We start from the raw sequence: 14,908 nt of genomic DNA on the forward strand, positions 1-14,908 counted from the left end.
CTCGATGTTGGAAACGGGAGGGGGGGGGGGGGGGTTTGCTTCAGAAGAACCGTAAAAACTATGTTAGGCGGTCTCCAGTGCAGTGGTCCTGAAAGACTCAACATATTGATGCATATTAATTATTATTGTTATTCTCGTATAATGACTGAAATTTGCAGTATTTTTCGAGATTTTTAACAGAGTACTCTCGAAGAAAACTCATCATGGGCACGAGAAAAGATGCAAGAAATGCATGCGAAGATGCATTTCTACAGGAAAACAGAGACAAATAAAAATTATTGGCAACTTTGGCTTCACAGGGGTCCATGAAAGCTATTTTCAGGAGTGACTGGTATTAGAGAATGACTGAACAGTTTCCCTGGTTTAATCCTCGTGATATTTTGGTATCCATACAATTTTTTCGATTCGAGAAAGTTAAAGATGTAATATGAACGTTCCGCAGATGTAATTGGTCGGAATAAGAAGAAAGATCCAAGCCTTTTTGCCGTTATATCTGCAGGTGCTCGGATTTTTGCAGAGGTTTTTTTCTCATTACATTTTGGTGCCTTCATAATTTTTTTTTTTCCTTCCAATCCGAGAAAAGTAAAGACGTGCTATCAATGATAGCATGCATTGCAATAAGTAGTTACTATTTCTGGCTCATTTCACAAACAATGTGCGTACCATTGAAAGCTGTAAATACTCTCAGGGATGATGCAGAGATAGTATGTAGCTCTTTAATGCAAAGTATAGTCCATTTCACATTTCTACATGACAAAAACAAAGCATTAGGGTTTAACAATTTACCTTTAATTCACCTATCAAAACAAATTAAGACATTTCATAGGTACTAACTTACACTACTTTGGACAATTCAATTATCTTCCTTGAGCATTTTTTTTTACAGGTATCTGCAAGAAAATTGTTATACGTGCATCTAAAAATTCCCAATTCTAAAATTAGAAAGGATCGGAAAACCAAATTAAAAATTAGGTGGGCAGCTTAAAAAAATTTATGAAACTTTGGTCTAGCAAAATATTGGCTGCATAAAAAGAACATGCACACAAAATTCATACGTTAATTTTGGTAAATTAAGAACAATTCAACAGATAAAAGCGACTAGGTATTCATTCATACATCTCTGTTTAAACATGTAAAACCACACTTTGAACAGTGCTTAAATCAAATGTTCCAATTTAAAATGAAACTGGAGAGGTACTTATATCAAAAATAAGACATGAAAACGAACTGATAAAATGACATTGATAATATGAGAAACTAGATTCAGTTAAAAAGGTTTTAAGAGAACGGTGATGATAGTTCATTTTGTCTCTCTAAAATATTCCTCAAAATGTTTTACCCTCTGATATTATGTAAAATAAGGTCATCCCTTTCACTCTGCGATACGATATAAGGAATTCATAGATTTATCATTTAATACTTGAGATAGATCAACAATCACATTTCTTAGGTCTACTTCCTAAATACTGGTAAAGTGTTTCTGAGCTTGTTTAAAAATGCTGGTTGATCATTGTGTACTTGCTTTAACTTTTATTGATAGATGGGAGGTAACTACAATATTCTAGTCAACTTAAATGAGTTATGAGAGCTCAACTTCCCATGATGGACCACTAGATAAGGTGCGAATTTAAGTATGTATTCTGATAAATATTTCCTCTTCAAAATTTCCTTGAGGAATGCTATTTGCGCAACAAAAATTAATTATTAAAATGGAATGTCTTGCCTTCAATGCTCGTTCATACATGCTGTTCATTTAAATAGCCTATTAATAACACACAAAATGCACTACTTTTCAGACCAAAATTATCAAAATGAACTCCTAATCAGGATATTAACGTTTTCATGTATTTAGCACTGAACACGATTAATTTGAATTTCCTGCTCACAAGAAAAACCAGAGTTTACGAGAATCAAATCCTATACTTCGAGGGTTTTGTCAGGCTTCATAGTGGAATAATGTTCCTTCCCTGTCCATACTTCCATACTGCAGAAGCTGTTACGGTAGCCTTTAGTGTGCAATTGACTCGAGAATATTATGGTTCTTATGGTTTTATGGTTTTTATGGTTTTTATGGTTTATATTATGAAACAGGAAATCCACATTCATACATCGGAAAATGTTAATATCATGATTGCTTGTTACTTTCAATAATTTTCGTTGCACAAATCCTGTTCTAAGTGAAATTTTGATAAGAAAACACGCAACATATTGCTTACATTCATACTTAGTCGTGTTGTCCATTATTCCTGCACATATAGAGGAAAAACGCCATATAAGCCTTCAGACGTTGTCAAATTACCATCGATAAAGTATGAATTCTCAGGAAAATATATGAGTATTCTTCCTCGACTTTATCAGAGCACTTTATTCGGACCAAGTTTAACGGGGAGGTCCTAACCCATATGAAGTTGAAACTGAGAAAAAGAGGTTAGAAGTTTTATTTCCCCATAAGGCTCAATGTACAAAATAAACTTTAACCCCCCTTAGCACAGACTGATTTTTTTTCTCGACTTTGAGTTTTTGGCAGGAAAATATAAACGACTAGTGGAACTCGAAAACATTCTTAACTCAATTTTTTCGAGAGAGAGGGTCGCGTCCATTATAGATGTACTCGGTCCTAGGATATCAGCTCTAAACTATCTGAAAATCTCCAGAGGAAGTTTGGCAACTTCTAAATGTTCATACGGCGTTTCACCTTAGCATGGCAGTGCAAAATGTAGAACGTTTGAAATCAATCAAGAAGAGCATTATGGCATAAAACTGATTTTGAATGGATGACTGATAAATTTACTAGTGACTTTTAACTCTTAACTTTACTTAACTTAAAAAAAGTTACTGCTAGGAGAGAGAGTTTTGAGATAATTCTTGACTGGATGACTCCTCTTTTTCAGAACATGAGGAGAGGTTATCTACACACTCAACAGGCTGAAATAATCGAAGCTTCGTTGGCCCAGAACAGTTTCCTTTGAACTTCTTCGGTGCCAGATCCTGAAAAATACACAAAATCGTAAGCTTCAGTTCACTTAAGACATAAATGTCGGGAATAATAAGAAAAAAGAGTGGTTAACTGCTTAAAGTTTCAAAAGAATAAGGGCGTTTGAATGAATCCTAATCGGTAAGCATTGCAACTGCCTGTTTCAAAATGCTGATGCACTCTGATAAGGCCGCTCTCATTTTTGCCAGCTTTAAAAACTCTAATCACTGAGGTTGCACTGAGTGGTTCTCATTGTCAATACTTGTAAACGAAACTGTTTTGATAGCTTACTGAACGTGATTATGCGCCCTTATTTAAGACACGAGCTTTGAGATTTTTTCACTGGGCTTGCTCAGACAGGAAGAAGGATTCTACAGACAAACTTAATTCAAAGTTTTCAAAACAGTCCACACAATGTGCTCATGACTTGAAGAGGTCGTATAAAACTGATTCAAGCTTGAAAATTCGCCACCTCCCAGGGTAGGAATTAAAGAACTAAGCAAAATGTTTTCTTTTCAAAATTGAAAGAGAAAAACAGATAAAACTACCAGAACTCTGAAAATCAACCCGAAAAGAGATATAAAAGTTTACAATTAACATTGGTTGAGTCGCAAAAATATAAATGGATTGCATTTTGCAATAAGGAACCACTATCTCTGGCTCTCCCATAAAAGCACATATCTGCATAGGGAAACCAATGGCATGTATATTGTTTCTAAAATAGGCCAGAAATAGGGGTTCTATATTGCAAAATGTAACCCAAATGACGTCATTCATATCATCTGACTGCCATTTTTGTTTTCAAACTACTTGATAATATCTCCTTCAGGAGTTGCTTTCCGAACTTCTCGTTGTGCAAATAGTTTGCTATGTATGATTTTGAAGAGGAAACACAAGACCTTTTTTCATGTTCAGACCTTGTTTAATGGCATGTTAAGGCTCCATTCCAACTTCTTTTTGTCTTCTATCAAAAGTAATTGGTACAAAAAAAATTAATTTGTAAACGTTCAGTGCAGCGATTTTGTGATGAATGAATTTCCTATGATATTAAACCTACTTCACTCTGACCTCTCACTAGACAGAACTGATAATATTTTTAATTAGATTGCAAGCATTTCATCAGGTATCTGCCCGAAATTCTAAACACAAAGAATTCAGAAAATAACTAAATGCATTATTACTTTAAATTTCACTCACTGGAGAATTTTCTTCTTCAATATCCGATTCAGAATCATTATACTTGTATTCCTTAGATTGGGTTGATGTGATAAAGTGAACTTTTCTAGGATTCAGATAGTCCAATATGCCTTTGATTTCTGAATAGGAGCTGTGACAAGAGTATACAACTTTAAAAACTCCTCTGTTATCGCGAACTACGTTACCCTGAAAAAAAAGATAGAATTTTCCTTAGCTTTCCAGAGACTTAAAAAATGTCAGCAAATCCAAAACAGAAATAACAAGAACAAAGATCCTCTGCAAATCACAGCAAACTAAGACCAGATAAAACCATTAACTGCACATGGGAATTATTTTTTTTAGACCTAAAAAATGACTCATCAAACTGTTGATGTTGGAGTTGGATTATGAATTCCTGATTTTTTAGAGCATCTTCAATCGAGGCACTGGATGCGAAAAGGGCTCTTCTCGATTGCAGTGTTTCAGAATCTCTGTTGCTAATTAATCCCTTGGAGGAGAATTTAATGGATAATTTTTCCAGAATTCTTTCCACAGGGAATGGACCACTAGACAAGGTACGAATTTCAGCATTCTGATACATGCTTTTAAACCAAAATTTCACGTAGAATACGATGCGCACGACGAAAATTACCGAAATCAACCGCTTACGAAGATATTCAATAATTCTTGATGCGTTAATTCAAACCATCCGCTCATGAAAACTCAATGCTCTACGTGATTCAATCGCGCGCTAAACGTTATCATGGCAGTCTCTGCGATATAAAAATCTGGCAACCTCAATTTTGACGCTATGGCTCAGCTATAGCAAATTGCTTATAGTTTGAACAACACATGGTGGGAAATGAAAATTGCTCGATTGAGAAGCTTGCTGAAACCGTTATAGTGCGCGATTTGACTCACGCAGAGCTTTGAGTTTGTTGTGAGCGGGCAGTTCAAATTCCTCGTGATCAATGTGTAATAAAAACGTTAATATCTTCGTTAAGAGTTGGTTTCAGTAATTTTCGTTGTGTGAATCGTGTTTAACGTGAAATTCTGGTTAAGAAACACGAATCAGATTGCTTAAATTCGTATCTTGTCTAGTGGTCCATTGTAGAATCATAAGGAATATTCAGTACAAATTTTTAGTGAAATGGATGCATTCACTTTCCTTACAATGAATGAAGTATTAGAAGAGACTCTAAAACACTGCAACCGAGAAATGCCCTTTCCGTATCCAGTGCCTCAATTCTTATATGATATAGAAAATACTGTCACTTCAGAAACAGCATGACCTGTGTGCAGTTTAAAAGAAGTAACAAGGGTATAAAAATACTACATCATTTTCGTAACACTGCTCAATGGCAGATGGGTAATAAATATCTGGATTAACATACCAGTCTTTTAATAAAATTTAAAGGGGGGGGGGGAGGATTTGAGAGAGATAATTCAGTTATTTTTTCTAGGCCATAAATGCGATGATATTGCTTTCTTATCTCAGCTGTATCATTCCTGAGCTCATGAAACACTAAGGGGCATATTTATCGTCATTCCTGAGGCAGGTCATTTCCTTAGGTGGCCTCATAGCGATGGCCAAAATGCAAAATCACGTATCTCCATTACAGTAGTTCAAGATCCATGCTTCTAGAGAAAAACAAGTCATCAACTGGCTTGAAATTTGTACAAAGTTTACTGCTGACAAAGAGGGAAAAATGGGGAAGTTTTCGAAACATTAAGTCGACTAGTTTTTGGGATGAAAAAATAAAGCATGACAGAAAGTTTGCGAGGTTGCAAACAGAGATACATAGCTTCGCTGTTTGCCCATCAATATGGTTTACTCAATGATTAAGGGAGGTTGAATGAGATCCTTATCATATTATCATATTATCATAGGAAAGGAAAATTTTAATGATCTTGAAGAAAAAATTCAACAGTGTAACTTTGGAAAAACAACGATTTGCCTCTAAAAAATATTAAAAATGCAGATGGAAAAATATTGCCGGTCTCGGAAATTTTGAAGTAAGTTTTTACCTACAGTGAAGTTCGTTAAAATCATGGGATTCTTTTTCCGTATTTTATATTTTTTGCAGTGGCAAACCACAGTAGTCTCTTGCAATGGTCTACCTCCAAAGTTAGACTGTTGAATTCTGATGGCAATACTGCCTATAATGGTGCTCATTCTGATAAATTTTTTTTATTATAAAGTCAGTTTCTACACTTTGTTTTCATTATTTCTGAAGTTATATGTGGATCTTCAACCATCCAGCATTTTCATTATCCAGTATATATAGGTCTCTGTCACAAAGTGCCAGACAGCTAAGGTTCAACTGAATTTACCATAGTCAAAGTTATTTTATTTTAGGTACAAGCCGTGTAGCACTAACCTGTTTGGCGAGTAGTTCAGCTCTAAAGGACAATGCACAAGGTTTAATTGCCCTTACATTGGCAGAGCCTCTTTTAACTACATCACAACATGAGCTCTGAAAGAAAAGAATTGGACATGGACTAAATTAGTTTAATTTTATGTTGTGCCAGCAAAACAGTGGAGGTAATTTTTTGGGCACATTATCAATTGAAGCCAGATTCTTTCTGATAACTTGAATATTGACTACTATTATGGCCAGAAATTACATACAGTGTCCCCAAAAGATCCGGACTGGTGCTTCTAATTTATTGACCTAGCAACTTATCAAGCTGATTTTGGTCTCATTTGAAAGGAAACATTAAAATAGATAAATGAAGATAAAGACCAGCTTTTTGAAGCAAAAATTGGTCATTTATGCCAGTTTGAATCCAAGATATGTAGCGACCACCTTTAGTGGTTTTTAATTGTTTTTCCAACCATTTACAATACCGTAATGCAGTAATAAAATAGCATGTAATAGTAATATATGTACATAGTGGTGTTACATACGCATACAGTTGCGCTGGCAACAGAATCGTGTTTTGATGCTTTATCCTTGTAGATTAGCTAAAACAAATAAGATCTGTCCAAAAAGCAAATTTCTACATTCAATATTAACTGAGATATCGCCCTTTGAAAAGTCCGGTTTTTGACGTCATCCACCGCAGTTGTGCATAACATGGTATGTACTACTACAGTGGATGCCGTCAAAAACCCGACTTTTCAAAGGGCAATATCTTGGTTGATATTGAACGTAGAAAGTTGCTGTTTGGACAAATCTTATTATTTTTAGCTAATCTACGAGAATCAAGCATCAAAACACAATTTTGTGACCAAGAATTTGCTTCCTGCTGAGCAGAAAATTCACTGGTATTTGCACAAAAAATCTGCACAACCATTTTCATTTAAAAAATTTAATTGCTCCATTTTTGGCAATAGCTGATGTGGCTTGGTTCCTTTCTACTTAGCATGGTCTAAGTAACAATCTAGATGTGAAAAGGGGCTTAATCCACAAAACCATTACATAATTTTATTGGGCAAAAAATATTATTAGGATGCACTTTTGTCGTGAAATAGGTGAAAGACAAGATTGTTTTGATTCATTGATCAATGTTACAGAATGGACAGGGAGGCATTTAGGCTTGTGTTCCTGAGGAAGGCATGGGATAAAAAGAATAAACAATGGAGAGCAAATCCTTTGCTTAGGCTGAGTGCCTCCTTGTGCTCTTAGGACACACTCAGAGTGTCTAGGACTTTGACTGGTAACAATTGTCCGCTTTTCCAAGTTACAGAAAAAAGATTTTTTTTATTTTGTAATAATCTTGTTTTATTTTCCTCCTCACTTGCTAGAGGTAGTTTGCTGTACAGTTAAAATGTGTTTAATCTAACTTAATATTTTATTAACAGCTAAGTATAGCTTTCAAAGATATTGTATATATCTAAAGTTTTTGTACTAATATTTTGTGCAAATATAAAAAAATGTAAAAAAAAAAAAAAAACAATGGAGAAAAGCAAAACGTGTACTTTGATCAGCCTCTAAGCAGTATGGAGGGCAAGAAGCTGGTGGGTCCTCTTATCAAACATATCCTTCAGAAACCATGCTCTGAGCAAAAAATTACTTACAGTAGAGTAACTAAAGCAGGAATGGATAGGTCCAGATTCTTTTTCGTGAGGAGTCACTGTCTCCTTCAGTTGAGGAATGTGTTGATAAAAATTGTAATACTCATCCTTTTCAACGTGTATTTTCCCAAAATGTTTGCTCAGGCTTTCGAAGAGGAATTCTGAACCAAATCTTGCTGGAACACAAAAGAAAATAACAAACAGTTTATTGTAAGTACGAGATGAGGTAGTATTTTTCCTTTGAAAATTTGTGACCAGATCTATGAGAGGGAACCTTGTCTTCCATGAGAAAATTCTCCTTACTTTTTTCAAAAGTTTCTATAACGTTTTCTGCGACCTGAAAATTTTGTCTTGGAATTTCAGGACTCATATCAGCTTAAATTTTTGACTTTCAGGGTCAAATGCGCCAAAAATTTCCAGATTTTCTTCCTCCATATATTTGTAAAAAGTTATATCAATTGTTTTCCCTGAAGATAGGGTTTCTTCTCACAGATCCAGTCAGATTTATTCATGGACGTAAATTAGACTTTCAATAACACATGGCCTCATTTGGAGGCAGTGTCGGCAGGCGCATGGAATTAATTTTACTTTTCCTCTCTTTCATCCATGAGCTCTGATTAATGAGTATGTCTAAAAGCTACTTCTGCTAAAACATATTGATGGCTAGAATTGGAGACCTTGCATCTTGATTCTGATGTTTAAAAATTTTTACTCCTATATTATTTTATTGAAGGCAAACGTATCAACTTTAAAGCTTGGGATTTTTCAAAAATTACTTCATAGGTACGGTAAAAAATCAGAGCGAAAATAAAGGAACTTCATTTGTTAATTGAATATCATAAGAAACTTGCAACCTTGCAAACTGCTGAGTTAAACTACCAAAATGCTGAAAATGTTTAATTACTCTGAAATAAGGTCTCTTTTGCTTGAAGAATTGAAAATTAAGAGCAGTATGCAGGTATGAAAATAAGTCATCCTTTGGAAATTTCACACTTCTACTCTACTAAACTAAAATATACAAACCTGAGGTCGTTAGTTTAATAAGCCTATCTTTCCTGAACTCAATCCAATCTTTGATAAGTTCTTTTAAGGCATCCAAAGACTCTTTGCGTGAAGGGAAAGCTTCATAAATAGGTGAGTAAAAGGTATTATCCAAGTATACAACATCTAGATCTTTGCGTAGATTATCTGAGAAATGCAGAGCTTTCAGTGCTGATATTTGCTTTGCATCTGCACGAAAATCGCCAGTGAAAAGGACTCTTAGATGGGGGAGCTCAAATAAGAACCTGAAACAAATTAAAATGAATGTTGCCTCATGATTTTATATGAATCATCCATAAAAGAAACTACCTGCATAGTGATTCTGATGGCACATCAGAAAATGGACCAGAAATGGACCATCATGTTATTTCGAAAATGGACCAGAGAGAGTAGTTCCTTGTTGCAAAATGTACCTAGTCCTATTCAAACTGAGCTGTCTACATCACAAAGGGCACACATATGACCATTGAAATTTTTCTGAGATTATTCACTTTAGTACGTAATTCATTGTTTCATGCATTTAGTGTCAGATGTTAGTCTCACTGATCTGCGTATTTCATCTTGTAGAGTTTCTGCAATGGACCACTAGACAAAGTACGAATTAAAGAATTCTGATACATGTTTCTTAACCAGAATTTCACGCAAAACACGATTCGCGCGACGAAAATGACTGAAACCGACTCCTAACAAAGCTATTAACGTTTTTATTTCACATTAGTTACGAGGAATTTGAACTGCCTGCTCACAAGAAACTCAAAGCTCTACGTGAGTCAAATCACGCACTACAACGGTTTCAGCAATCTTCTCAATCGAGCACTGTTCATTTCCCACCATGTGTTGTTCAAACTATAAGCAATTTGCTATAGCTGAGCCAAAGCGTCAAGATTGAGGTTGCCAGATTTGTATATCGCAGAGACCGTCATGATAAACGTTTAGCGCGCGATGTGAATCATGTAGAGCATTGAATTTTCATGAGCGGGTGGTTTGAATTCACGCATCAAAAGTGATTAAATATCTTCGTAAGGAATTGATTTTGGTCAAATTCGTTGTGCGCATCGTGTTCTACGTTAAATTTTGGTTAAGAAGTATGTATCAGAATGCTGAAATTCGTACCTTGTCTAGTGGTCCATTTTATTATTTTTCTAATTAATTTTTAAATGAGCTATTATTAGGACTTCGAGCTTAGGACTACCTCCCTCCTTTCAATTTGAAAAAAAAAAAATTTGAGTAACGCGATCAATTGATACATACATGACAGAACCTGGACAGTGACCAGCGGGAAGCAAAGTTACATCCACATGATAAGGCTCAACACTACCTGCATCCTCTTGGTTGGGCCAAACGCAAATTGACTCATGTTTCCCGATTTCCAGTGCCTGAACTCGATCCTCAGGAATTCTAATTTTTGGATTGTTTCGCACAAAAAGAGCTGTGATTGGAGAACAGTACAAAGTTGCTTCTGGCGACTTTTTGAACAAATCATTGATATACTGGTCATTCCAGTATCTTGAGGAATAAAGTCCTTTCATGTGATCTGGAATAAGAAAACATTGAAATTTGAAGAAGTTGTGAGCTTCAGTGCAAAATCATGTTATCATATTATAAATATTATTATTTATTTTGTATTTTGTCGTGGAAGGACAGTGATATGGCTTTACTGATGATTTCATTCAAGCATGTGTTTAATGAAAGCGTTTTAAAAGAAACGTTACTTTCTTCGGAAAATGCAGTAAAATACTGAGTCTGAGTCTCAGTAAACATTCAGACAGTTGATAAATTTTTTCGGAGGAAGACTCCTCTATTAAAGTAAAGGTACCTCGTTGGCTATTGCATTTGCTACGTTTTCTTAGACCAAAAAAATTAAGATAGCCTCAGTCATGAATCTTGAAAATCATTGGAAATCAAAGAGACAAAAGCAGGATTTAATGATAAAAGCAACATGTGATGTGATACATCAGGTAATTTTTACATCAAATTCCATACTTTCATCACCGTCAAATCATATTTGTTATGTCTTCAAATTTTAAACTTATTTCATGGCAAATGATTCTTAAGACTCTAGTGCAAAAGATGTCAAAATTTGCGAGGATTATCTACCTAATATACAAGAGTCATCCAAAAAGTGAGGTTCCCTACCTCGTATCTTCCAAACGAAAAGAGATAAATCAAATTGGTAGAAAAGGTTTTATTAGGCATACTCTAAGCTTTAAAACAAGCTCAAGTTTTTGAAAATTGGTTGAGGAGTTTGTGGAGAAACTCAATTTTACTGTGACAACCTCCTGTCGCCACGTGCCCACCTCTGGAGTACAAGGATAGTCGATTGTTTCAAACTCAAACAGACTGTTGTTATCGCCACTAAGCATCATATCAAAAAGGAATTTCAAAGTTTTTATTGAGTAGACCTTGCCTTACTTTTTGACGTAGTCTCCACCTCTGATTTGACATTTCTGGTATCAGTAATGCAGTTCATGATGGCGTGCAGGCTCTTGCCTTGGCACCGAAACTAGTCATTGACACCACTCTGCACTTCCCTATCAGCTGCTTTGCATAAAAAAATTCCTCTCCATCCTCCATACTCTCTTGATTACGCCTCATGTGACTTTCGTCTGTTCACTGAGCTGAAAAACTTCCTCGGTGGAGAGCAGTTTCCGAATGATTCGAAACGGCAGAGCGCTGTTAATGACTGGTTTCGGTGCCAAGACAAGAGCCTCTACGCGGAAGGCATCAAGAAGCTTCAACATTGATACCAGAAATTTCAAATCAGAGGTGGAGACTATGTCAAAAAGTAAGGTAAGGTCTACTCAATAAAAACTTTGAAATTCTTTTTTGATATGATGCTTAGCGGCGATAACTCGAGTCTGAAACAACTGACTCTCTGCGCATCATTATACTCCGGAGGTAGGCACGCGGCAACAGGAGGTTGTCACAGTAGAGTTGAGTTTTTTCACAAACTCCTTGACCAATTTTCAAGAACTTGAGCTTGTTTTAGAGCTTAGAGTATGCCTAACAAGACCTTTCCTACTGACTTCATTTATCTCTTGTCGTTTAAAAAATACAAGGTAGGGAACCTCACTTTTTGGATGACTCTCGTATGCAACTGTGCACATAAAATCTCAAATGATTCATGACAAAGCATACTGCATTTACTTGTACGGTTCGCCAAAGAGCCAATTCAACCACAGCTAGAGGCCAAGGCAAGTTAACTTATAGGAAGTTGGCAGAGGTACTCTTCATGACACATTACTTTAAGAAGTATTTCTTTGAAACATGTGTATTTCACTCAGATGGTCGGAGAGTGAAAAGTACTATGGAAAATGAGCATAATATTACCTGCATGACAGTGCGATAAAAAAAATGTAGAAGCGTCACGGCTCTTTGGTTTACAAAAATAATCCACACAGATGTACTTCAATTCCGGTTCATGGAGCTCGCCCTTAAAAACAGACATAGTGACGTCACAGCCAACTGTTCAGGGACAATTTGAATAACGTTTGAATATCAAAAGATATTACAGGGACAAGCAGCAGAGCTGGCGGAGGAGCATTGCTTCATGCTCACTTCAAAAGTAATTGAGAACCGCAACGATAAGTCTACAGAAGAAAGATTGGATGTTGAGAATCGCCATTAGAAAAAACATTGTTGGCAAAGGAGAGGCTCTGACACAAGCCCCTGAAAATTTAGGATGATAAAAACTAGGAGACGTAATTGGTAACTTGAAGCTATAACTTAGGCACAAAACTGATCGGATTCATGAGTAGGACAGCACTGGGATAATGGAAAAATGCGAAAACTCATAAATCATGAGCTGATCTGTTAGTCCTTAATGTCATGACGGTAGGATTTTAAAGAAACGAATAATCATGGATAATGGATAGTTGAAAGTCCGAGCAAATACAAATAAATGGTGATAACATTCACGAGAAAAGAATGGAAATTGCGCGAACATCACATCACGAATGAAGTATGGTTATGTTTACATTTTAAGATTTCAGCGATGTTGCCGGATTAGTCTAATGTTTCGTTTTTTTAAATTTTGAGCGCCAAAATACAAATTGACGGATGACGAGCATAGAGAAAAAAAAGGAGGTGTTTGCATCTTGAGGATTTGTACCCACCTACGTCATCAATGTAAACAAGACGCTCGTTGAGGGTTATGTTGACGCTGTAAAAACGGACCATAATGTCCGATTTTTTTACTTAAATCAACTCTTTATATAATTTCAAGCATTTTTTATAGAATGACTTTTTCCCTTAAATTACACCATTTCCAAGAAAATCGACAGGATAAAAACGTCGCTGTACCCAATGACGTCATCAAAGCTATAGATACTCTATGAAAAATTCCAAAATGCCCGAAATACAAACACCTCCTTTTTTTTCTCTATGGATGACGAGGATGCTGATCGACTCCTTCCGCATTTACTTTTGCAGTAGATACCTGTACAACTACCATCGAGTATAAAAGAAAAATATTTTCTATGGTCCGGTCATTTATATACACGGTACCAGGAGGGTCAGAGGGGACTCCCCTCCCTCCTTGCAATATTAATGGCATGCGTGCATGCCTCTGAAAAATTTGATTGATGAAAAGAAGAGGCCTTTTCTCATATGAAGGAGATGTCACACATGGATGGTTGATCTGCTGTCCCTCCTCCTCTCTGACACGAGGGGTTATTTAAAAAAGTTGAATTAAGTTTCGACATACGAAAACTCACACCCATGCTGTGATGTAGGTGTTATTCTCGGATTTTTTTTTTTTTTTTTTTTTATCTTAAAGGTAATCCACACTTGTTTACGCATCGAGCCGGTCGCGTCAGTGAGTCCGAAAAATTTTGTATCTCTGTCAATGGACGGAAGGAGAGAGGAGAAGAACAGATGAATCGTTTAAATTATTAAAATGCGTGAAATTCTGGGGTAATCCCTTTGGGAAATGAACGCGGTATAGGCTCTCACGATCTCCTTAATGAAAGGGTTTCTGCAAACGCAAGAGTCATGCTTGTTGCATCCTGTATAAATGAAGGGAAAAGTAAATGCTCCCGCTCTCCTCACAATCAGTAAGAGAGCAGAAATCCATAGAGAAAAAAAAGGAGGTATTTGTATTTCGGGCATCTTGGAATTTTTCATAGAGTATCTATAGCTTTGATGACGTCATTGGGTACAGCGACGTTTTTATCCTGTCGATTTTCTTGGAATGGTGTAATTTAAGGGAAAAACTCATTCTTTCAAAAGTGCTTGAAATTATATAAAGAGTTGATTTAAGTAAAAAAATCGGACATTATGGTCCGTTTTTACAGCGTCAACATAACCCTCAACGAGCGTCTTGTTTACATTGATGACGTAGGTGGGTACAAATCCTCAAGATGCAAACACCTCCTTTTTTTTCTCTATGGCAGAAATCAGTTTCTTGCGGCTCGTGTATGGAAAGCTTCAAGCGAGTCGTGCTTGTTGCGGAACTCATAATTGAAGGGGAAAATTCATTTAGATATTATCGACCGATTTTGTGATTTCAAGTTCATTCAAGGGATTTACGTACATACCTGTGAACTACAAAATCGGTTTTTGGTTTTTTTTTTTTAATTTTCTTATTGTTAAGTGATTATTTTTAGTTTCTTTTTTTTAAACCATATAGAGTTAGTTTTTGGACATATGTGGCCTTGGTGGACCCTGAGAATTTAAGAGAGGTCGTTTTTGCCTAT

At 36.0% G+C, this 14,908-nt stretch overlaps 1 protein-coding gene across 2 annotated transcripts; it reads right to left on the reverse strand.

The window, feature by feature from the left end:
• Nucleotides 1-767: 767 nt before the first annotated feature.
• LOC140224741 (protein artemis-like) lies at nt 768-13,183 on the reverse strand. Of its 2 annotated transcripts, none has more exons than XM_072301202.1 (7): nt 12,543-13,182; nt 10,464-10,746; nt 9,195-9,457; nt 8,175-8,347; nt 6,532-6,627; nt 4,172-4,357; nt 768-2,988 (listed from the first exon to the last, which is right to left on the reverse strand). In XM_072301202.1, exons 1-7 carry the CDS (start codon nt 12,658-12,660, stop codon nt 2,839-2,841), a joined length of 1,269 nt encoding a protein of 422 aa, XP_072157303.1. In that variant the 5' UTR covers nt 12,661-13,182; the 3' UTR covers nt 768-2,838. The 2 variants fall into 2 exon arrangements, with proteins under 2 accessions (XP_072157303.1, XP_072157304.1); XM_072301203.1 differs by having other exon boundaries at nt 2,851-2,988; nt 4,156-4,357; nt 12,543-13,183.
• Nucleotides 13,184-14,908: the final 1,725 nt, after the last annotated feature.

This window comes from Bemisia tabaci, chromosome 6 (assembly GCF_918797505.1).
Source record: "Bemisia tabaci chromosome 6, PGI_BMITA_v3".
NCBI classification, from domain to species: domain Eukaryota; kingdom Metazoa; phylum Arthropoda; class Insecta; order Hemiptera; family Aleyrodidae; genus Bemisia; species Bemisia tabaci.